General features: G+C 45.0%; 1 protein-coding gene across 1 annotated transcript; it reads left to right on the top strand.

The window, feature by feature from the left end:
* Positions 1-1,118: 1,118 nt before the first annotated feature.
* CAPSL (calcyphosine like) lies at positions 1,119-23,762 on the top strand. The gene is made up of 5 exons (XM_065874744.1): positions 1,119-1,182; positions 16,043-16,188; positions 19,289-19,466; positions 19,756-19,965; positions 23,434-23,762. The coding sequence occupies exons 2-5, from the start codon at positions 16,043-16,045 to the stop codon at positions 23,533-23,535; spliced, it is 636 nt and encodes a 211-aa protein (XP_065730816.1). The 5' UTR covers positions 1,119-1,182; the 3' UTR covers positions 23,536-23,762.
* Positions 23,763-24,537: the final 775 nt, after the last annotated feature.

Here is a 24,537-nt window from a genome sequence, read left to right as displayed (position 1 = left end):
ACTCAGAACTACCCTGGGGTGGTGGTGGGGAGCACATTCTAATCCATGTCAGTGTCAGTACCATCTTAGTGCTTGGTAGTGGTCATGGGCCATAGGCAAGAACCCTCTGGAAACAGTATCTAACCCCCAAAGAGAGAAAAGGACACATTTTTGAATGAGTGGCTTTTTATTTGCACCCCAAATCACACCCTGTTGGAAATCCCCTCAACCAAGACAAATCTTCATTAAAATTCATAGAGAACATCACCCCCTTGACCTCCAGGGCAAGTCTGCGAAGTTGACAAGGCAGATATAGAGTCTGTTCTAGAGACTGTAGAAATCAATGACCACACTTGCCTGAGAAGACATGTAATGTGAGAACAGATCTTCATAGTTCTAGTCTCCCGTTCTTTGCATGACTTCATGATGGAAGCAAGAGAAGCGGTGGAAATGATGAAGGTAGGAGAGATGTCATCGGTACAAATTAGAGAGAGCATGGTTAAGGTGTTTTTTTTCCTAAACAGGGCCACTTCTCATCTGGCAAACTTGTTGTTAGGGAACAAGTGTAAAAAAAAGACGAGAAGTGAAAAAAAAGAGGAGAAAGGTGAAAAGAAGACACCAAGGATGGGAAGAGTGGGAAATGAATCCTATCAGTGTGTGGCTGTGGAGAAGGAGGGAGGACTTTGAATCACCTGTAATTATACCTGCCTGCTCCCGTGTATTGTGGTTTTAAGTCTTACCTGATAATTAGACGCCATCTGGAGACAACAGAAGGGCAGGGAAGAGTTGCCTAAAGAAGTAAGAGAATTTGCTGAACATTATCTTATACAACCTAGAAGGCAAGTTTTGTGTCCTTCTAGAAACCAAACAACTGCTAGCCAACTCCCTGTTGGCTTCTCTCCTAAGGCCAACGGCTTGGGTTTTCACAGTCACTGGATTCCCTAGGCAACAGAAGTGTAAACTTGAGAAGAGGCAGGGCCGGGATAGGGATTGACAATGAGCTAAGCCAATGAGGCTGTAAATTTGCAGCAGTGATTCCTAGACATCCAATTGGCAGGAAGAGGGTGGACCAAGAGGTGTGAGGACAGAAGGTAAGAGGGAGGAGGCAAAGGGGGATGGGAGGGGACTGGTCCTCCCAGATGCAAAAGGGAGCGTCCACAGTTTCGGTTCAAAGCAACTGTTGGCAACAGGTTACCATTCAAGGTAAATCAAAGTTTTAATCTATTATACTGATTTGATCACTTTTGTTTCATTTTAGCTAAAGAAGAAAGAAGACAGTAGATGTTACCTTCTAAAAAGAAAATCAAAAAGTTGATGAGCCTTCTTGGCTGTCTGTCTAGGGAGGAAATAACTTGGTACTGGGAGAAGCCTTTGTCATCTTTGCATAGAGGTGCTCAGATAAAAATGTACAAAAATAAATTTCTTTCAGTAAAGGGGAAGGAAATAACCATCACTGAGCAGTCACTATGTACTGGGTACTTAAGTGTGAAGTGTCTGGGTGAATTACTATAAGTAGCCTGTAAGACCATTGATAAAAGTGAGCTTCAAGAAGGTTAAACGTCTCCAAGTCAAAAAACAATGAAAAAACTGAGCTTTGGTTCAGACTTTGGTTTACCTAACATTCTAAGTTGTGCTATTTCTGGGGAACCCTGCCTGCTGAACTGACCACTTAGAATTAGATGAGAATCAGAATTCTTATTAAACTGACACAGCATGTTAAAAATTATATTAGAGAGTTGATTGGATTGATCATGAAGTTGAGAAGGACCTTAGGAAACGGCAATACCATTTATCAAGGTGTCCACCTCACTTACCTCCAGTCTGGGGCATAGTTAAACCATACTAAGAAAATGGAATTCTTTCTTATTTTATAAAGTTCTTATTTTTTCCTCAAAATCTTACAACTACAGAAATCTTTTAAATTTGTAACTATGCATTTTAAATAGCGACGTTTAAATTGTGAACGTTCATTTGTATTTATATTCAAATAGTAATTATCTAATAACAATAGCAATTATTAATTCCAGTAAGTAGCAGTCTGCTAGTATTCTGTTAAGTGCTGAAGGAGACACAAAGCATACAGCCTGTGTCTTTAAGGACCTTTTAGTCTAGTAGGAGAGGCAGTCCTGAAAGCAAAGAGTTATGTCCTAGTGCAATGTGGATGTATGTGAGCTCTGCACAGATTATACAAAGGAAGATGCAAGCTGTTTTACTCTGGAGAGAGAGGTTATAGGAGGCTTCACCATAGTGATTCTACAGGGAAGAGTAGGACTTCCCTAAACCCACAAGGGAGGGAGGGTGTTCCTGAAAATGAGACTCCCTGTACAAAGGCACAGAGATACAGAACAACATGGTGTGTTTGGGGAATGTGAGTGCGTCTAGATGCAGAATAGATTTTGGAGGGGTGGAGATTAGTTGAAACGGCTGGAGAGATAGGCAGGGCCAATGTATACATCAAATGCTAAGACATTTGCTCTTTACCTGTATACAACCAGGAGACACCAAGGGGTCTTAGAGTATGAAGTCTGGATTTCCATCTTATAAAGATCACTCTGCTAGTCACCTGGAGGCTAGATTGGAGGCAGGGAACCAGCTAAGGGGTAATTTCAGTAATGGAAATGGGAGAGGACCAGGTCCTGGATTAAGGTGGTACCCATGGCAAAGGAGGCAGGGGAAGGAACAGATTCAGGAGGCGTCAAGATGGTAAAAATTTATAGGAATTGGCTGGTAATTCAAGGTAGAGGGTGAAAAGGAGTCTAGGATAATGTTCAGTTAATGACTTGGGAAAATGGTGCTGCCATTTCCTGAGGCAAGGAATAAGGAGGAAAAGATGATGAATCTGGTTCCGGAACATTAAACTTGAAGTGTCTGTAGGTCATTAAAGTGTACGTTTTGTATGGAAATTTGAAATATGGCTCTGAAGCTTAGGAGACTGGATGAGTTGGAATAAACATTTGGGATGAGTTGTGATAAACGGTGGATAAGGCTGAGATTACTACGGGATTTATGAGAGTGAGAAGAGGATAAATAACTGAATCCTAGGAAACAGTAACACTTCAAAAGGCAGGCAGAAGACAAGGGAGAGACCAAATAGGTCAGCTCTGAGAGGAAGGGAGATAGGAAGTTAGATTCATAGACATTGAGAGAAAAGAGTTTCAAGAAGGAGGAATGAATTATCATAAGAGTCAACTGCTGGGCAAAGTGAAATAGGGGTTAAGAGTGACTGTTGAAGTTGGCAATCAGGTTGGCAATGATGTCCTGAGAGTATGTTCTTTGGAGTGACAGAGTGGAGACCAGACTGCAGTGGACTGAAGTATGAATGGGACATGAGAAAGTAAAAAACTGAGACTCTTTCAAGTAGTTTGGCTTTGAAGGGTGATAGCTAGAAGGAGTCTAGGGTTGAGGAACCACTGCACATTCATGAACTAAAGGGAGGAGCTGGTTATAGATATAGATGCAGGAGGAGAAATATAAGGATGGGGGAGTGAGAGGTACAAACTATTAGGTGTAAGATAGGATACAAGGATGTATTGTACAATGCAAGGCATATAGTCAGTATTTTATAACTGTAAATGGAGTGTAATCTTTACAGTTGTGTAAAAAATTAAAGGTTTTTAAACATAATAATTATAAAATAAAATCCACTGCAAGTACAGAAATAAATAAAGGGGGGAATTGGTGGAGAGGAGGAAAGGCATACCTGATGGCTGAGGGTCCAGGAGAGGTTGGGATCTATGCTGTAGGTGAGGTGATTATCCTTCAATGGGAGGAAATTCAGCACTCCCTCAGGGGGAGGGAGGACAAAGTCAAGTCTCAGAGACAAATACCTTTGTAGACTTGGAGGAGAGTGGTATGAGTGATTCATATCTGGTGGATCCATTTTTACTAAGAATTTCAAGATAAGGTGTGGAGGAGAGTAGCAAAAGTTTGAATTAGCCTCTGGAAAGATTGGAAGAAGAATCTAATCAATGTCATGTAAGAGTAGAGCTGCATGTTTCTGAAGGCACTTGTTCACCCTGGCATGTGGGTTTGTTCAGACGCACTTTATAGCCTGCCTTTAAGGAGAGGACATGTAGACAAATTGAGCCAACTTAGGCATTCCTAAGGCAGTGTGGGAGATTGACAAGGGAGGGCTGAGAAAGAAGGCGCAGGTTAGAAATGGTCAGAATGCTGTATTAAGGTGTCTACAATGGAGAGGGAAGGAAATGGGTCCGGAAAGGAAAACAAGGTAGGAAATGGCTGCGGAGAAAATGCAGGGTCAGGAGTCTAGAGGTCTTGTAAGGTCACATGTATCTATGGCTGGAAGAATGAAACTGAAAGGTGGAAAGAAAGTAGGTGTTGAATTTTGAACTTCGAGAAGAGACTAGCATTGACTGGTGACAGAATGTAGGAGAGGATCTTCGGAAGCCATATGAAAAGAGTGAGCAGATGAAGTTGGTAGAAGTCAAGGACCTCCAGGAACCTCATGGCTGCATGTTGGGTGGGCTGTCTAGATAAGCTCTGAGGTTTCCCAGATTGATGGGGCTACTTGGGTTAGAGAGGAAGTCTGTGAGGCAGAACGCAGAGTTTCAGTGATTTAGGAAGTGACAGAGCCAAAGAGGGACAAAGGGAGGATGTCAAGCTGGGCTGTGCTTCAAAGATGGATGTGAGGATGGTCATGATGTAGAGGTGGAGGGATGCATCCTTAGTACTTCGCATTTGGGGTGAGAAGTATCTTCCTATGAGAAGATTGCTGGATTAGAGGTCCTTATACAAATTCAGGTACCAGTCAGACTCTTGGCAGGAAATGGACGGCTCAGTCAAAAAAGTTTAATGAAGGACAATTTACAAAAATGTGGATGGGGCTCAGGGACTTAGATAAGTGATGAGGAAATGCCCCAGGGCTGCCACAGTGAGGAGGCTGAATCGTCTTTGGACCTGGGGTGGCAGGAGGAGGAACAGTTATCTGATCTCAACAAGAGCTGCCTTTGGTGGAAGATTGCAGTCACTGACAACTGTGGCTTGGCAGAGAGGAGACCACGCTTTCTCCTCTTGCCCTCTGATCTCCTGCTGGTGCCTCCCATGGGTGGAATCTAGCTGGAAGCCTGAAAGCAAAGAAATCAGGTTTATGCAGTTCATAGAGGTCAACCTCCTGTAGCACAGATGTGGCTGGAGAACGGTTCAGGGGAGGGGCTGGGCAAACAGAATATTGAGCTCAGCAGTGAAGATAATTCAGAGACTGAGGAGAATTAGGAGATTTATAGAGGAATAAGGGATTGAGGAAAGATTGGGTGTCTCTGCATGGCAGGAGCTCTTGGTCTTGAGGGCCACGCCTCGCCTGGTGACTTGTGGTGGTGATGGGTGCACAGGTGCAAGGAGGGGGGCGTTTAGTTCCTGGTTTCAGCTATTGCTTTCATCTCTTTAATTGATAAATTCAATAGACTTTACCCTACTGAATTTTCCTTGTAAAATTTTGGTTTTTATTCTGGTCTCAGACAGTATTGTATATTAAAAAAAAAAATCAAGGCTCATAGAAGCAGTTTTCTATATTTTAGAAACAAACAAGCTGGCATTTGGGAGAAGATAGTATTACAGGATGATTACTGTGTTAGAGAAAGGACCATAGCTGCCTTGTCCTGGCACCCTAATGTCCATGAACATTTTCAACGTTCATGATATTCTTTGGAGCAGATTTTCTTATACATCTCTAGCCATAATTCCATTGTCATCCGGGATCTTGTTTTCCCTCCAGTGTCCCTACATCTTTTCAAAACCTGAAGTCAAATAGAAACAAGGTTTTCCAGATACTTCAATGTAGAACATCATTTGAGTAAGCAGGGCTGTCCTTGGTTGAGAGGTGGATTAAAGATGCCCTTACTTTCTTTGGAAACTCTTCTTTTTGTGTATCACCTCTATCATTGACCTTGACCTCAAAAAGAGCTCTTCACATAGAAGAAAGCCATAGGCAAACGCTCTCCAGTAACTTACAATGTCAGTTGTTCTTACTAAGTGTGCTTTGGCTGCAATATTGCTAATAAGCTTGTCTCAGTTTTTATATATGAATGACTTGTGGTGACTACATGGTTCCTTGTGTAAAAAAATGAATATTTCTTGAAATGTTGTGGGTGATTTACAAAAGCCCCTTGGAGAAGTGGCAGGCACAGAAGATGCCACTCAGAACTTTGGTTCTGCTCCTTACGTCTGAACTGGGACAACCCCTCAATCTCTTTGTACCTCGGTTTCCTTATTTTCTGAAATAGGAATAGTTCCCTTTAATGCATGTAAAAGCACTTTGTAAACTATCAGAATTATTATCAAAAGTTACCTTGCACCAGACACATTTTCTGTTCTAAAACAAACTGATAGTGAATAATTTGTAAAACACAGGCTACATCTTTAGCAGAGAGCCTGACAGAGCCCGTGCCCAATAAATGTCCCCTCTTGCAGTTGATGATATCTTTGTGTGGTCCCAGGGGGCTGCACGCTGTTTCTGTACAGGACCAGATACTAAATAGTTCAGGCTTCGTGGACCAGAAGGTCTCTGTTGCAACTATTCAGCTTGGCAGTTGCGGGGTGAAAACAGCCACAGGTAACACGTAAGCAAACATGTGTGGCTGTTTTCTACTAAAACGTTATTTCTAAAACTAAGCGAAGGGGCATATTCAGCCTATGGGCTGTGGTTTGATGTCCCCAGGTCTGGTTCATTTTAGATTATGTTTGCCTAAACTCCGGGTGTCCTTGATAACTGGCTGTGTTAAGGTGATCTTATTCATTTTGGAAGAACAGAGGTTGAGGAGTGAGAAATCACCAAGGTGCTAATGTCTGCTCCTAGGACTTGGTTTCGTCTTCTCCCCCAGGGTGGTCTGGCGGCTCCAAATGCCTCCAAAACTCTCAGGCTCCAGATGTTGTTGTGGAATAAGCTGATCTAGAAGTGCTTACACAGTTACTTTCTGGAAGGACTCTATTTTTTTCTGCCAGGCTGTTCCTCTTTGTAAACGAAACCTGGAGGATGGCAAAGTCTCCAGCCTAAAATTAGGTTTCCCAGCTGTCTTAGATCATTTGGGCTGCTGTAACAAAATACTGCAGACTGGGTAGCTTATGACCCACAGATAGTTATTTCTCACAGTCTTGGAGGCTGGAAAGTCCAAGATCAGGCCCCCAGCATGGTCAGGTCAGGGCCCTCTTCCTGGTACAGTGATGGCTTCTTGCTGTGTCCTCGCGTGGTGGAAAGGGTGAGGGGTCTCTCTGGAGCTTCTCTTGTAAGGCACTAATCCCATGTATGAGGGCTCTGCCTTCGTAACCTAAGCACCTCCGAAAGGCCCCAACTCCTAAAACTACCATCTTCAGGACTTAGGATTTCATCGTACAAATTTTGGGGAACACAAACATTGAGACCATAGAACCAGCCTCCTTTGCAGGAGTGGCCAGTGAGATTTAAGTGAAAGGAGTTGGGTGGAGTCTTCTGGGAACCATTTTACAAAAGGCTGACTTAGCTGGGAAGTGCATTCTTCTTGCCCTCACACCTTTCTCTTTTCTGCTGCCTGGAGTGTAGATGTAATGGCTAGAGCTGCTGTAGTTATTTTGTAACTTTAGGCAACTTTGAGGGGAAAAAAAAAACCATGGTAAGGTAAAAAAAAAAAAAGTAGTTTCTTGAGATGTTGATGACTACCTGAACTGTCTCCAGACTTCTTTTTTTTTTTTTTTTTTTTTTTTTTTTTGCGGTACGCAGGCCTCTCACTGTTGTGACCTCTCCCGTTGCGGAGCACAGGCTCCGGAGGCACAGGCTCAGCGGCCATGGCTCACGGGCCCAGCTGCTCCGCGGCATGTGGGATCTTCCCGGATCGGGGCACGAACCCATGTCCCCTGCATCGGCAGGCGGACTCTCAACCACTGCGCCACCAGGGAAGCCCCAGACTTCTTTTATATGAAAGTATACCTCTACCACTTTTAGAGAAAATTATCCTGTTTCTGTTATGAGTAGCTGGACACAATCCCTACACTGATGTTGGCATTCTGACATTGAATTTTTATCCATTAACACTTCTTGGTTTTCTGGAAGTATCAATTAAGACCATGCAGGTTGCAAATAATTAACTGGGTTTTTAAGTGTTTCTAAATAAATATTAAATAGACAAATGATTCCAAAAGGAACATTTTAAGTGACTGTAAAATAATTATTAAGTAGGTGATTTTGATGACTAATGTTGCAAGATGGCAAATGGTAGTCAGAGCTGAGGCTTTACTCCCATCTAAAAGTGGACGAAGATGTAACCAGTTAGGAATACTTTCAGCTGCAAGTAACAGAGGACCTGACCAACAATGTATTAAGCCAATAAGGGCTTATGTTTCTCACATGACAGGAGTGTGGAGTCAGGTAGTTGGTTATATCTGTTCAGTAGTTCAGTGATGTTAGGGCTGTAAGTTGATATCTCTGTGATTCCCTTGGCCCTTTCCTCACAATTGCAGAAAGCCTGTCACAGCTCCTGGCGCCACATTCTTGTTTAAGGCAGGAAGAGGCAAAAGAGATGGGAGAGCTCTCCCAGAGCCCTCAGCACTTTCGGCTAAGTCTCTTTGGCCAGACAGACATGGCCACCCAACTGAAAGTGGAATATAGCAGAGAAAAAAGATTGGAATCAGCCAGTTGGCAATTCTGGAAAATCAACTGTAATTCAAATTCAACAAAGCTAAAACTACCCTGAGGAATGTGAACTCCTGGAAGGGACCTTGGTTGTCTCACTCATTGCTGTTGTGTGGCACACAATAGATGTTCACTAAATATTAAATATATGTTGAATTCAAGACCAGAACTAGGGTGAGGCAAGGTAGGTCCCTGGGGCAAAATATTTAAGGAGACACTCACTCTCAGCCTTGAGCAAGTACAAGGTTGATGTCTGTACAGTCCTGAGATTTGAGGGTCACCTTAAACATTGTGCCCCAGCCATGTACCTTACCTAGCCCTAATCTCAATCCTGGTTGGATGATTATAAAATGAAATTTCAAGAAGATGTGTGAATTAAACACTTTATAATGATAATATTTATGAAATATTATTCTTAAATTGTGCCATATCATAAACATTAAATAAGGAATTAATTCACATTCCAAAGGTTGGAAGAAAGAATAAAAGACTATGATTTATCAGACATGGGCTCTAGGGAAACCTGCATATAGACAACAGCTGAAACATGAGTTTTAAACATCTTGAGAAAATGTATTTCTCTGCAGAGAAAATTTGGTAAGATGCCAGACTTCAATGACATCTTATCTCCACAGTGTACTTACGTCATTAAAGGAGAGATTAAATACTGTCATATTTTAAATCTTATGTAGAGGTTGGCAATCCAAACAAAAAGCAGATTTTTCATATATTCATACATTGCAAAAATAATTTAAAAAATAATTTGTGGGGAAGAAAACCACCTCACACATCACTTAAAACAAGCAAACAATCAAGTAAACACTACAGCTCTAAAAGGAAAGGACTAAGTGAAATTTTTCATCTCTACCAGAAGGAATTTACACTGAGCCTTACAAGCAAGGACCCCGAGGTGAGACAGAGGGGTCCTGTTTAGGACCCATGAGTGCCCTGCTTTGCTCTGCACTGCTGTCCCCTGTCCTCCTCTGCCATGAAATCCTTTCAGCTCTCCAAGGAATCTCTTCCTTGAAGCCCTGTCTCTTCTTCATCTCACTTCGTAGTCCTTCTCTGAATTCCCAAAGCAATTTCTCAGCCCCTTGCCGTAGCTCTTGAACACGGTGGCTTTGACAGAAGTGGAGATCAGTCTTGACTCTGCCACTGTCTCACGGTACATTTTCAGGCAAGGGACTTCTATTCAATAAGACCCTCCATGTGAGTTGGCGGGCTGATGTGTGCAAAGCATGGAGCAAGGGCTTGGTCCCTGGCATGGTTATAATGGTCATTCCTGTCCTCTGTTCATGCCTGCTTCTTACCCTGTGCTATGCTATAACCTTCCCTCTAGCCTTTCCCCTCAAGGTCTTGCTACTGCCACTCGAGGGTGACTTGGTGTCTCTTACAGCTGAGGTTTTCAGGCTTTGGTGTGTGTTAGTTAAGACCATCTGGAAACGTGAAAGTGCAGATCCCCAGCACTCACACCTAGAGATGCTAATTTGCTGTGTTTGGGGTGGAGGGTGGGCATCTCTATTTTTCAGTGGTGGTCTCAGCACTCCTGCTGGTCCCAGGTCTTTCTCTACAGCAGGGCTTCACCTGAGCATGACTGACATTTTGGACTGGAGAATTCTTCAATGTCAAGGGCTGTCCTCACATGTTTAGCAGTGTCTCTGGCCTCTACTCACTAGATGCCTGTAGCATCCCTCACCCCTGTTGTGACAACCAAAAATGTTTCCAAACATTGTCAGATGTCCCCTAGCAGGCAAGATCATACCTATTTGGAACCACAGCTCTATAATATCACCTGAAGAATTAGCACAGTCCCTCGCATAGCCAGAGGTGCTAAGGGTCTCTTTAGTTGAATACAGTTCAGCTGGGTTCAGTGAGGGAACTCTCAGGATGTCAACAACATGGACACACACGTGTCATTATACTTTTCCTGGGGTTTCCCAGTCTCCACTGCAGAAACCACGTCTCTCTTCAAACCGTCTAAATCTTTCATTTCAGTCTCAGGCTACTCTGAACACTGGGATCTAATATTTATTCCAGAGAGGCACTTTCTAAGGGGAAACGTCCTGAGGAGCCACTTTTTTTGTTTGTCTGTTTGTTTTTTGCCATCTACCACATAGTAATAACCAGTTTATTGAATGGATTGGAGTCAGTAGAGATGGTTTAATTTTCTCAATCATTGCCTTCAAACATGCTCTGTTGTAACTAAGATCCACCTCTGTGTTGCTGGTTGTTGGTTGTACACTCGACCCACCATGAGAGGGGGAGAGGGGATGGGAGGGAAAGACGGAGAGAGGGGGAGAGAGAGAGGAGGGAAGGAGAGAGGGAGGGAGGATGTAATTCAGCGTGTTACCACTAGAGGTCACCAAAGAAAACCCAAAAAAGTGCTGCCTGGGGCTTGAGAGTTTCTCTCTTCTCCAAAGATTCCGCTGAAAATGTTCTCTGAACATTTTCCATGAACCTCGCCGAGAATCATGAACAGACAGACCTCCATGCATGTTCAGCTTTCCATAACCCATTCCACACGATTCTCGAAAACCAGACAGAGAGCTTTGGCAGCGGCAGGCAGCTGCGCGCCAGGACAGTGGGATGACGGAGCCTTAACCCGGTCCAAAGCAAGGAGGCCTGGTGACCATTGCCGCAAAGTCTCCTTTGACTTTGCTGCCGGCGGCTCCACTCGGCCTGTGCCCCCAAATCTCCAGGTCTCTGCCTCACGGGGGTGGGTATGGGGAGCGGTAAGCAAGAGCTCTGGGTGGACCCCTGGGACCTCTCTCCCTTCGCTGCCCGGGCAGTTACTCTCCATCTCGGATCTCTTTATCTTCTCTGTCTCCACCGCCAATACCTTCTTCGAGGCAGCATGACCTCTCACCTCGTTGTCACGAGCGTGGTTTCACCTCCCACTGGTCAGCCTGTCCCACCCTCCTGTTCATTTTCCACACTTTATCCAGAGGGGTCTTTTACAGTACAAATTGTCGCCCTCTTACTTGAAACCCTTTGTGGTCTCCTGCTGCTTTCAGTACAGAATCCAGACTCGCTACCATGATGTCTCAGCATCTTGGGGATCTGATGCCTGCTGACCTACCTGCCCAGTTTCACGTTTCTCCAAATTTCCACTTTGCAAATTTCCTCCCAGCCTCCACGGCTCTATCTCACCCCCGCCCCTACATACACCCCTATTCTTCAGTCAGACTAAAATACTTGCGTTTCTCTCGTTATACTCCTTTCTCTCTCACTTTGGCCTTAGCAGTGGGGAAATCGTGCTCTCCCTTCTCCTATCCCCGCGACCCTCACCTGGACTACCTCCACCTCCTTTAGGATTAAAGGTTAGACATCAGCTCCTCCTCAGACAAACCTTGAGGAAGCTGTTTAGCCGCCTCTCCTGAGCTGCCGCGGCTCAGCTGTGGGATTGCTGTAAGCGTTGTCTGTCTTTCTCCCTCTTCCCCCGACTCCTAGCACAGCGCCCCGCACTGATTAGACGTCTGTTGAAGGAATGGACCGAACTGGCGCCTGACCCAGGGACCTGCGCAGACGCGGTGCCAACACGAGGTGGCGCTGCGGCCACGTGCCTCGGAGGGCAGCCTCCTTCCTGCCTTGCGCAGGCCCGCCTGGACGGCCTCTGATGTCACCACGCGGGCTCCTCCGGGCTCAGAGAGGGTCTTCTGGAATCAGGGACGGTTGTTCAGTGCTGTGATGCCTGTGACATATGTTTGGGAGCAGGCTCTTGCCCTGGTGCCCTCATGCAAACTTCAGAAACTCTGACTATGGCCTTTCTTCACCAAAACCCTACCCCATCCTTCCTTCTTCCAAAGCCCCCAGTTCTTAGCAAATTTTATGTTTCCTGCCTTGCTTAACTAGGGGACTTAAGTACTCAAGTTTACGGTTCTAAGCTATTCATTCAAGGACTTGCTTCTTGGAGTAATCTGCTCCAACTGGTGCCTTGAAAATATCACATGATAACTATTAGCTATTTGTTGATGAACTGGGTCATTAAATGATTAAAAAGGGTAGTTAACATGGGCATTTCATGTACCATGATAGGCTGGGTGGCAGGAGATAATGTAATTTTTTCCTGGATATATCAGATTAGACTCCAGAGGTAACTGCTGCATGGTCACTGGGTAGGGTCGGCTGCAGAGATGGGTCAGGTGGGGTGTTTTCCAGGACTCCACCCTGCTCTCCTCTGCGTGGGTGCCATCACATTGTGCTTTGAGATGCTTCTGTAGTATTTCACAAAGGTGGTGGAGTACAAAGAGCCCTGCTTGGTCTGAAGCCCTGAGTTTCACTGTTGGCCAAGATTTGGGGGCAAGTTCCTTGACCAACACAAGCCCTAGTTTTCAAGTCGCCAGAGGCAGGGGTGGCACTCGATGACCTTTCAGGGTCCTACAGTCCTAATGGTGTATGAATTTCTGTGAGCCACACTGACCGCGGGACCTGGACAAATCGCCTGATTCTTGTGCCTGTCAGTTTCTTTACCTGTGAACTATGAATCATAGGAGTAATTAGCTCATAGCGTTTTTAAAAATTGAGATGAAATTCACATATGATAAAATCAGCCATTAAAAAGTGTACCGTTCAGTCATTCTGTTGTGCAACCACCAGCTATATCGTGCCATCACTCCAAAAGGAAAGCCTGTCCCCATTGAACAGTCACTCCCCATTGCCCCCTCCTCCTAGGCCTCGGCAGCAACCCATCTGTGTTCTGTCTCTGAATTTGCCTCTTCTGGAGAGCTCATATACAGTAAGTCCCCTACATACGAACCTTCAAGTTGCGAACTTTCAAAGATGTGAACGTGCGTGCCAGCCCCTGTATGCCGCCCGTTGTTTGTACTACTGTACTTTTCAAGGTACTGTACTGTAGGATTAAAGAAGTCTTATTTTTAGTGTTTGTGTTTTATGTATGGATTATTTGTGTGAAGAGTATTGTAAGCCTGTTACAATGCAGTACTATATAGCCAATAGTACTAACTAGTATACGCTAGTTGGGTACCTAGGCTAGCTCTGTTGGACTTATGAACAAATTGGACTTACGAAGCGCTCTTGGAACAGAACTTGTTCGGATGTAGGGGACTTAGTGGAATCATACAATATGTGACATTTTATGTCTGGCTTCTTTCACTGAGCACCACGTTTCTGAGGTTCATCCACTATCAGTACTTCCTTCCTTTTCGTGGCTGAATAATATTTCTCTGTAGGGACGCACGGCATTCTGTTCATCCATTTGTCCACGGGTGGACATTTGTGTTGTTTCCGCCCTTTGGCTCTTGTGAATGGTGCTGCTGTGAACAGAGTCCCTATTTTCAATTCAGCTCAGAGGGTTTTTGTGAGGATTGGATGTGCGCTTACCACACAGTGGGAGCAGACAAATGTTAGCGATTGAAGTTGTTAACGTTATCCTGAAGGCTTTCAAAGAGGGCTTCTTTCTCTGGCCCTGTCTCTCGGATCCGGGAGGCAGACCTCACTTTCTTCCACCCTCTCCACTCCCTTTCTGCTGCTGTGGCTGGTGTGGGAAATCAGGGCAGGCAGGGGAGGGTGGGAAAGGCAGGGGAGAGGCAGCGGAAACAAGGATGTGGAGGAGAGTGGCTGGGACAACGAGCGAGGAAGTGGCGCTGAGAGAGGGGGAGGGGCAGGAAAGACACAAGGTCCCCGGTGTATTTAGAGGATGAGCAGGGCACGTGAGGGCTGCGTCCCTAGCTGCTGCTCTTACAGTGGGAGGGTCAGGACCAGGGATGCCTCAGGCCAGGACCACGAGGGCTGGAGTGGAAGATGGCCGGACAGCGAACCGGTGGCCTCGCGCGTGACTCCTGAGCACAGGATTCTGGGTGCGGCTGAGGGATTCTGTGCGGTGGAGTCAGGGCTGGAAGCTGGGGACGAGCTCTGGGAATTGTCTCCTTGAGATCAGGTGACAAAGCAGTAACAGGCGAACTCAGGTTTTAAGGAAGTTAGTGCTGCCGGAAAGGCAACCCATCTCTGGAATTCCGGGAACCTCTGCTTTCAGGGCTGGAGGAAGCAAAGAACGGTTCACGTAACTTCAGGCGGAGCAATTTTTTCCCGCTGTGGAGCAAAGCGCTGGGGCCTAGACAGGCAAAGGCCTCTTCTCGGCCTGGCGTCCAAGAGCCCTGAGAAGAGCCGCTTCCCTTTTCATCCCTGTGAAAGGCAAGGAGGAGGGAACCGCCGGGTGGCTGTGCTTCCCCGAACCATCTGCTCTGGCCTCGGCTTTCAGTCTGAGATTCCCTCTCTCTAAATAACGAGAACTTCGTGGGGAGACCTTATGGGTTGTACTGGAGGCAGCAGCCTTCGAGCGCGTGAGGGTTGCCATCGCTGATGGATGAACAGCCAGCACGTGGGGGGCTGGGGGGAGAGGGGAGCCTCGGGAGTCATTGGCAGAAGTCTTCTAACACCAGTTCTTTCTGCACCCTGAATGCTGTTCTTTTGCACATCCGTCAAGCTCTCTTGCTCCTCTCATTCACAGCTCACCCTAAAAAAGAAATTTCTAGAATCCCCCATTTACTGGGTCAGTGGGCTCATAAGAAGATTAGTGTTCCTGGAGCAGGGCTGGAATTTAAAGGTCGTTTAATCCAAGCCTTTCATTTAACAGAGGAGGAATCGGAAGCCCTGAGATTTGTTCCGACCTCACCGGGAGTGCGTTGCCGTCAGGCCTAGATCCCGGGTCTCTAGGCTCCCAGCGTGTGGCTTTTCCACCGTTGTGCGTGTTCTCAGAGCCCCAGCCCTGCTGCAGGGTCAGTACAGTTCGTTCCGTTGCTCAAGAGACCGCGCAGGGGGTGCTGCTTCCCTGCATCTATCCTCTCTCTTATTTCTGAATATTTAAAACACAAAAGCCAAACTGTAGAAAAATGATATACCTATTCTTCAGGAAAGAGAGTCTACTTACCTTTTTTCTGTCCTGAGAACCTAGTTAGGTGTTAATGGGCACTAACCAATTAATACAAGAGAACATACTAATTACTGGTAGGAACCATCAAGGCCCAATACTGAGAATCTCAGTGAAGACAGAAGCAACAAAAATTAATCTTTAGACCAAAAAAGGAGAATATTAAATCTGGAGTCAAAGGGAATATGGAAAATTCTAAATAAAAGAATGAAGCATATAAGATTGGCTCAAAAAGAGTTTGGTGAAATGAGACTTATTTTTTACAGCGGGAGGAGTGCTTCTGAAAGATGAAAGTGTATCGGGGATGGCTGTATGTTTAAAACTATTGTCCAGGTCAGAGATCAGAGGCTCTCAGGACTAGACAAGCAAGGAATAAATATGACAGGACATAGTTGGTGTAGCTGAAAGTTGGAAATTCTGGGAGGTTTGAGAAGGTTCTCGTGAAGTGGATGAGAGAGCGTGCTGTGAATTTCCTTCTCAGCGAGGCTGTGGTCACCCTGCCCTGTCAGAGGCAGGCGAGGAGGCCTGAGCCCTGCTGACTCGAATGGATTCCCTCTCAGATGGCGGGGACGGCACGCCACGACCGAGAGATGGCGATCCAGGCCAAGCAGAAACTCACCACAGCCACTGACCCCATCGAAAGGCTCCGCCTGCAGTGCCTGCAGTGCCTAGCCAGGGGCTCCGCGGGCATCAAAGGACTTGGCAGGTAGGACCTGGACTGTGGGTGGTGGGAAGATGGAGGAGAAAAGCAGGGTGCAGCCAGATGAGGCGAATTCTGGCCGTGTGGCCTCAGGCACTCACTCACTTCCTCCTGGGTTCTCGGCTCCTTGTTTGTAAAATGCAGAGTTTGGAAGCACTCATCTCTGAGGTCCCCTCGACAATTTTTGGTTCTTAAGTGCAGCTACTGGGACAACTCGAGGTGAAGGTAGAAGCGTGTCTAGGTATTAGAGACACCTAGCAGGGCAATGAGAGAAACACTCCCTAAAGCTGTGGCAATAGGGGCCAAATTATCCCAGGAGATTGGAAATAGTTCTCTATGTTATACACTAGGACCTTGTTGTTTATCCATTCTACATGTAATAGTTTGCACCTACTAACCCCAAACTCCCAGCAGGGTTCAGGAGAGGCTGAGAAATGCCTTCTGCATGCCCAGAAAAGGAAATGGATATGCTATAGAAGTGTTCACTGAGCTTAGGGTCAGAGGTTTGGTGTGAATAAATATGGAAAGTCCTCTAATCTTAAAGAAATTAGGGGCCGAATTAGAAGAAGGAGGAAGGAATACTGATTTAGATGCAGTTGCAGGTTTTGGAGTTCCACTTGCAGCAGTGGTGTCTCCATCACTTCCCGGGGCTTCGGAATTGCCTGTCAGATAATCAACAGCTCACTGCCCATGGGATTCCCCCAGCTCCATAGGAGAACAGCTTCTGTTCCCGGCTCTCTGAGAGCAGGAGTAGACCTCAGGACTGAGAAACCCGAGTGGAAAGAGATTGTAAGCCTCCCGAGGGCAGGTCCTGAGCATTATCTCTTTCCAACAGATTAAATCCAGTGCTTGCCATGTGCCAGGCATCGTGACATCTTGGGGGATTCATGGGTGAACAAGGCTTCCCCTGGACTCATGGAGGGCTTAGACTCAGGACACTGAGAGCCACAAAAATGGGAATCCTCCTGGTGTGAGAGTTATATGTTAGGGAAATGCAGGATGCCACGCCAGGGGCCTCCAACCTCCCTTCTGGAGGCTGCGGCAGGCTTCACTTCTGCTGAGCTCTGGAATGTCACTTTCCACAGTCCCCCAAATCTCAGACCAAGCTGAGCTCTGTCAGAAGCCCAGGCTGTAGCCAGGCTGTCACAGTCCAACTGGAAGACCAGTCCACTTCCCTTTAATCTTGTATCACTCCACCCTCTACCTCTTTCATCCCGGGGTCACATTCTTGTCCTCGGTGCAAACCCTTCATGACCACCACCCACGGTCCACTTCCTGGCCCATTCAACTGAATGCCTCCTGCCATCTATGCCGTCTCCACCCCACACCCTTACCAGCCCTCCCACCGTGAACCAGTTTATCGTGAACAGACACCGTCTCATCCTTGGCCGTTTGCTTGAATGTGCCCTCTGCCGCCTCGCCTTTACTGGCCTTGCGCTTTCCTAAATTTCTCCTCAACTCAAGGGTTGGCTGCCCCTTCCCCCTTTTTTCTTGTTATTAGACTGGGATTTTGTTTCTTTGAGGACCACAGAAGTTGAGTGCCATTTTCATCATGTCACATCACGGATGCATGCGTGCTATCAACATGGTTTATCCCGACTGAAGTTGACCTTGGTCACCTGGCTGAGGCAGTGCCTGTCTGGCTTCTCCAGTGTAGAGTTACTCTCCCCGCTGCCTTTCCACGTTGCACTCTTTAAAGGGAAGTCTCTGTGCAGAGTCCTACTTAGGGTGTGGGGAGTAGGCTTTGCTCCTTCAGGACAGAGAATGAACATAATTTATTTGAAATTCTTCTGCAGGAGAAACGTCTCTCCTCTCACATGTATTTATTCAATCATTTACTTAAACCAATATTAACTCATGGATATTCATTTTATACTTTGGTTTATAATTGAACACTACTTATTGCTCAAATTGTTCCAGTTTTGGCCTTGGGAGCTCTTCAGTTGGCTTCTGTGTCCCTTTGATGTATCCCCATCAATGTAGAGTTTTTCCCCCTTACTTTCTGGTATAAGGTACTCCAGTCTCATCTTGCATACTTCCTGCCCCAATTCTAGAATCAGAGATTTCTCCAAGAAAGTCAGATACTTTTACTGGAGAATTGTATTAGAAACCAAGATCTAGGCTCTAGATGTGCTGGTTCTTACTGGGTTGTTACTTCCAGGTCCTCTTAGCTAGAACAAGGAAATATATGTGTTTATACTAACCCGTGTATGTATGTATATGTATATATGTATGTAATCATGTATACATTATATATTAATCATCTGCGTTTATAACATGAGTTCATACTGATGTCTCCAACTCAATCCTCTACCACATGGATCAGATCCTTCTAGCTTACTGCCCTAGCTTAGCTATAAATCCCTATTCCAACAGTGAGAAGCCTGGCTCCCACCATCCACCAGCCATTCATTTAATTGTTCCGTGCTATGGTACCCGTATAGCAATATGATAATTGTTAACTCATATCTCCACAGGAAATACCTTTGTCAACTAGAGTACAGAGGTTAAGTGCAGTTCTTTTTGTCTTTAGTCTTACAAACTCTACTCGTTTCCAGAGTTACTTAAGTCGACATCTTCATCTCCCCATCCCCCTTCAGTGAGATTGCCTCAAACCTTTAAACAACAGTTAGATTCTCTTGTCACGGTCTGCATTCCTTCCTGGGATCCCCTGAACTCCTAACTAATTTTAATGTACACATTAAAGTGCACTCTTTGTACTGTGAGGTTCTATGGGCTTTAGCAAATTCATGTCCTGTATCTCCCTTTATAGTATCATACAGAGTAGTTTCACTGCCCTCAAAATCCCCTGTGCTTCACCTAATCTTTCTCCCCTTCCCTTCGTCTTTTTACCACCTTTATAAGTTTTGCCTTTTTCAGAATGTCATATAATTAGAATCATACAGTATATTTTTAAAGGTTTGTTTTCTTTTCTGAGAGACTGGGAAGAGGCTTACCAAATTTGGGAGGAGGGTACAGAGAAGAGTCTAAGACTTGTCTTTTACTTCAGAAAAACCTTGAGAGTGGTTTTCTTCTGAAATCTTTATTCTTACACCTTGTTCTCTGTGTTTTTTCTTCTTCTTTTGTATGTGTGTTTTATCTTCAGAGTGTTTCGAATTATGGATGACGATAACAACAGAACCCTTGATTTCAAAGAATTTGTGAAAGGGTTAAATGATTATGCTGTGGTCATGGAAAAGGAAGAGGCAGAAGAGCTTTTCCAGAGGTTTGATAAAGATGGAAATGGAACAATAGACTCTAATGAATTTCTTCTCACATTAAGAGTAAGCAGTCCCATGAATCACCGTATCTACTGGGTTTGGCTTTCGAGTGGTTTGGGTTGGCTGTTGTGAGGCTTGGTTTTCAGAAGCTGTTAGCACACCGTGGAGGAGGCTGGCAGGAGACCGAGTGCAGGCTCAGGGATCTTTTGGAGCAGTCATAATGCACAGCCTTTAGCAGCACACAAACAATTGCACGTCACTGAGAGGAATAAGATATTTCATCACAGATGATACAGGAAAAGCTCATCTGCTTGTGTATGTCTGTGTATGTGTTTTTTTCCTACGTATCTAGCCTCCAATGTCCAGAGCCAGAAAAGAGGTAATTATGCAAGCTTTTAGAAAGTTAGACAAGACTGGAGATGGCGTGATAACAATTGAAGACCTTCGTGAGGTGTACGGTGCAAAACACCACCCGAAGTACCAAAACGGAGAATGGACAGAGGAGCAAGTGTTCCAGAAATTTCTGGATAACTTTGACTCACCCTATGACAAAGATGGAGTGGTGAGTGAAAGAGCTTAATCTAGTGAAATTTCTTCTATCCGATCTGTAATTGTAAATGGGAAACAGGCCCAAAACCTTAAAAATACTTATACCATATTTTTTATAAATAGAAGTAAAATGTTTCCTTGGTGACTATCTAGAAAGCTGAGAAGAAAAGTAGTAAAAATGTGTGTGTATGTGTGTGTGTGTGTGTGTGTGTGTGTGCACATATATTGGTAGGGAAACCACATACAGCTAAATACCCATCATCTGAAGACTGTGGTATTTTGGTTAAATGTTCTATTTCATGGTTGCCGTATGTACCATACACAGCTAGCCTAATTCCAGGGAATTTGATGATAATAACATACAATTAACTTCAAAATGAGACCATAATTCAATGTTAGAGAACATGATTCACAGAGCATTTCAGGATGCTGCATGCCTTTTTCATACACCCTTACGAGCATCATTTTTCATCACACTTTGCTACATGGAAATGCCATTTCAGGGAAGTGTTCAGTAAAGGGAATGCCAGATAACAGAATTCACTTTGATTTAATCTTTGGTGGGCTTTGAGATGAACTCACATTTCTAAACTCCAGTGAATTTAAGGACAAAAGCAACCACGCATCTCCAATAGCTGGTGTCTTCAAGTTACAAATGTGTCACTTGGTAGGGTAAGGAATTATTCCTCCATAACTGTGTCTAGGCTCAGATGGAAATGTCCTCTGTCTTTTATCAACAGCCAGAAATGGGATTTTTTTTTTTTCGGTACGCGGGCCTCTCACTGTTGTGTCCTCTCCCGTTGTGGAACACAGGCTCCGGACGCGCAGGCTCAGCGGCCATGGCTCACGGGCCCAGCCGCTCCGCGGCATGTGGGATCCTCCCGGACCGGGTCACGAACCCGTGTCCCCTGCATCGGCAGGCAGACTCTCAACCACTGCGCCACAGGGAAGCCCAGAAATGGGATTTTTAACCCAAGATCAGTTCTGCCCTGAGGTGTCCTGAAGGTTATGGTTATGGGGAAGGGAGTTCTCTGCATGGCCGAGGCAGCAGAACCCTGGGGAGGGTTACTCCTGACCACTTGGCCACACAGGAAGGATTTAGTGAGACAGTGAGCTGGAAGCAGAGATGGTAGAAAGAAACAAGCCTTCTCATCCTGAAGGGAATTTCCCCCAATTTTTTTTTTCCGTGAAACTTCGTGGTGAGTCCTGTGAGTGAGGGGAGAAGAGGGTAGGAAGGAGATCTTTCTGTCCTTACTGCTGACATTTTCCTGCCAGGGACAGAGAAATACCCTTCATTTTAGCCTGAAGTGATTGCAGAGGTGGATAAAAAAGGAGCCTAGATTCTGTCGGGCAGCCAAACGCGTAGGGACAGAAACAGCAGAACCGTATGTTTTCTTCCCATATGGCTGCCCTTTGATCTCTGAGATGGCAGTGGAAAAAGAGTCAACTGCCATTTCCCCAAATTAGCCCAACTCTACATGGGATCCCAGGGTGTATTTACCTCTTTTCTGCAGGTGGTTCCTCCTCGTTGCTGGGGAAACCTCAGCTGCCCTTTTCTCTAACCCAAGTCAAAGTAGCCAGTTGTTGTGATTCAGTTGATTTAAAGCTCTCACCCCATTTCTTTTGACATTTATCTTCGCAAGCCACATTAGGTTCTCAAATACTCGTAAGGGTTACTGGGGGTTTTAGCAGTTACAGCATTTGATGTCACCTGAATTTCACAGACCCTGGATAAATCCCCAGCTCTGTGCATGTCACCATCTGGGGAATGGATTCATAATGCAGGTTGCTGGCTACCCTGAAGAACTGCAGAATCTGATTTTTTTTGGCTGGGCGTGGGAGGAACGGTTGAAGCTCAAGGATTTACAGTTTTAATAAGTATCCCAAATGACTCTTATTCACATTTGGATTTGAGATCCTTGCCTCTAAAAGATTCAGAAGTGCCTGATTTATTTTGCACAGGAAACTCATTTAGCATAATTATGAATCTAAGGGATATTTACTGAGTGCTTACTGTCTCCCAGCCATTGTGCCAAGGACTTTACAGGGATATTCCATTTAATAGACATAATGAAAATGTTTCTGAAAAGTGATATGCGGTTCACACTTTTCCACGTTGAATCATTTTAAATGCACAAGGAACTGTCAGTATAAAGGAACTCCAGATGGAGCTTAAGGTTGGATAACCGGGGAATGCAAAGGAGGACAGAAATAAAGAAATGCAAGAAAAGAGACATTAATGGTATTCTAATTTTTACCAAAGCTATGTACATATATTGTTTAATTCTACTTCCAGACACTGATAAGCACAGCTCAATTAGTAGCTCCATTCAATGCCTTTTTTCCTACTACTTTTTGCTATTTTGGGGGGACAGACAGGTGGAAGAGGTCAGTACAGGGAGAGAACTGTGGATCCTGAGACTTTTTTCTCTGTTCACTTATAATTTCAGCAAAAAAAGTAAGTGGGTCATTCAGCTTATGTGATTCTTGGAAGAGATAGCTGTGTTCCCAAAGACTCGGTGGGAGAGGAGTTTGCTGTTATGGACTAGAAAGGGGTTTTGAATTGTTTACGGATTTCACTTATTGTGATGTTTTCAATCTCTCACGACACTGAAATTTGAGGGCTAACTAGAAAAACAATAAATTTCCAAAACAGCCATCATTATTGTGTCTGCATTCTCCCATATAAGCAAGGCTATACTTGGGGCTACATTCACTGGTTATAGAGATCAAACCAGAGGACAATTATTTCCCTCAATCAACCAATTGTGTCAGCCAATATGGTTGAATTAGAGTGTACGTTTCACCTCCACCTCTTAAAGAATAAATTGGTAACAGTTTTTTCTTTTTTCTGGAAGGAAAGTAAAGTAAAATCCTAGCACAGATAAAAGTATTAGTTGAAACAGGCATGGGAGAAGAGAGAACCCAAGGGGGCATGGAGCAGGGGGTATCTTTTTAACTTCCTCTGTGCCTAGAATGAGTAATATGTATCTTAAAAAAGCATGAAGCCAAGGAGTGTTTAACAAGAAATCTGTTTCCTTACCCATAAGACCGAGCTCCATTTTTTGAAAGGTAAAACATTTCTTGTCTTGACACAAGGACATGAGGTGATGTTTCTGACGTGTCACAGAAAGACGGTATTCACTGTGGTTAAAGAAAACTTGTTTCTTATTCTGAGTTTCAGTCTTGCTTACGTGAACAGATGGGCTTCTGCTCTTAAAGGAAGACAAGACCTGTATCTCACTTTCCATTTAGGTTGGTTTGGAAATTTTCAAGACTTTCTTCCCCTCTCCCCCTCGGCCACCCCCTCACTCCATCGTCAACCTCACTTTTTCTCTTGTTCTAGGTCTGTTCCTCAGCTGTGTCCCTAAAAAGACTCCTTGACTGAAATTTCCCTCCCATTTACAGGTGCTGGAGATGGGCCTCCACTGAAATGGTGAGAAGCGAAGTTTTGTTTTCGTTTCTTACTTTTCCACTGTAGGTGACCCCCGAGGAGTTACTGAACTGCTATGCTGGGGTGAGCGCTTCCACTGACACCGATGTGTATTTCATCATCGTGATGAGAACTGCCTGGAAGCTCTAAATGTATGACCTGGGCGCCAGGGATTTGAGTGCTGCCATGTGGCTCCAAACGATTAAACATCAGCTCAAAACCAGGATCATAGCTGAGTTCACGTTCACCCCAGGGTTTCTTCCGTGCTCACGTACAATGCATTTTCTAGGGCAGAAATGGAGAAACTGAGTATTTAACTGTGACTTCTCTGAGGCTGCTTCTTTAGCTCTAAAATAGGAATTAGTTTAAATAAGTTCTGAAAATCTCCTAGAGCCAGGCTGATATATTCAGGTATCTAATAAACATTAGATTTCTTCCTTGGCCATTAATAAAAGTTTAAGTATTATCCCACCCATGCACCCAGAGTGTTTCTCCATACCCTATTAGATGGTCCATTTCTAGGTGGAAGAATTCACCTATTTTTATGAATGACTGTAAATCTTCGTGTGTCTCAGTCCCAATTTGGGGACCAGAAGGAGACCTCACGTTAGCCTCTATTTCTATAACTGAATGTTGAGTTTCTCTGTCTGTGGTTTCGGGAAGCCTCTGTTTGGCGAATAGATTTAAAATGACTTTTTTGGGTCATTTTAAAGGCTGGTGTGAGACTGGAGACCATTTCCTTGAGCATTAGAGCCAGGACTGTTTCTGTGGTTAAATTCTGAGGCTGGGCTGTGCTCTCAGAATTTATGTGGGACATCTCAGCTGTGAGTGGGCAGATCATATCAGTGGTCTGCTGGAGTATTCATCTCTCCCCTCCCTGCTGTTGGCCCATCACGCTGAAGTCCCCACCAGCACAAGGAGGTGGGGCATGGCATAGACTAGGATCACAGGCATACTCCAAAGCAGCTTTTCCATCCTGGCACTTCGTGTCTCAATGCCTTCTCCTCCAGGTCTAAGCTTTGACCTCATATTGTTGATGTGTGAGCAACTCCCCAGGAAAGGCTTCTAAGCGAAGGTAGCCCCTGCTGCTGGAAAGTAGATACTGAAACTGCAGCTCTCTCTTTGTGTGTCCTGTTTCTGGGCCAGAGATTA

Source organism: Phocoena phocoena, chromosome 3 (assembly GCF_963924675.1).
Source record: "Phocoena phocoena chromosome 3, mPhoPho1.1, whole genome shotgun sequence".
Taxonomy (NCBI): Eukaryota; Metazoa; Chordata; class Mammalia; order Artiodactyla; family Phocoenidae; genus Phocoena; species Phocoena phocoena.
This window is presented reverse-complemented; position numbering and strand designations above follow the sequence as displayed.

Coding starts and splice junctions, on each gene's coding strand:
- CAPSL (XM_065874744.1), top strand. CDS start 16,043: ATGGCGGGGACGGCACGCCACGACCGAGAGATGGCGATCCAGGCCAAG. Junction 19,467..19,755: donor AATTTCTTCTCACATTAAGA/GTAAGCAGTCCC, acceptor CTACGTATCTAG/CCTCCAATGTCCAGAGCCAG. Junction 19,966..23,433: donor CCTATGACAAAGATGGAGTG/GTGAGTGAAAGA, acceptor TTTCCACTGTAG/GTGACCCCCGAGGAGTTACT.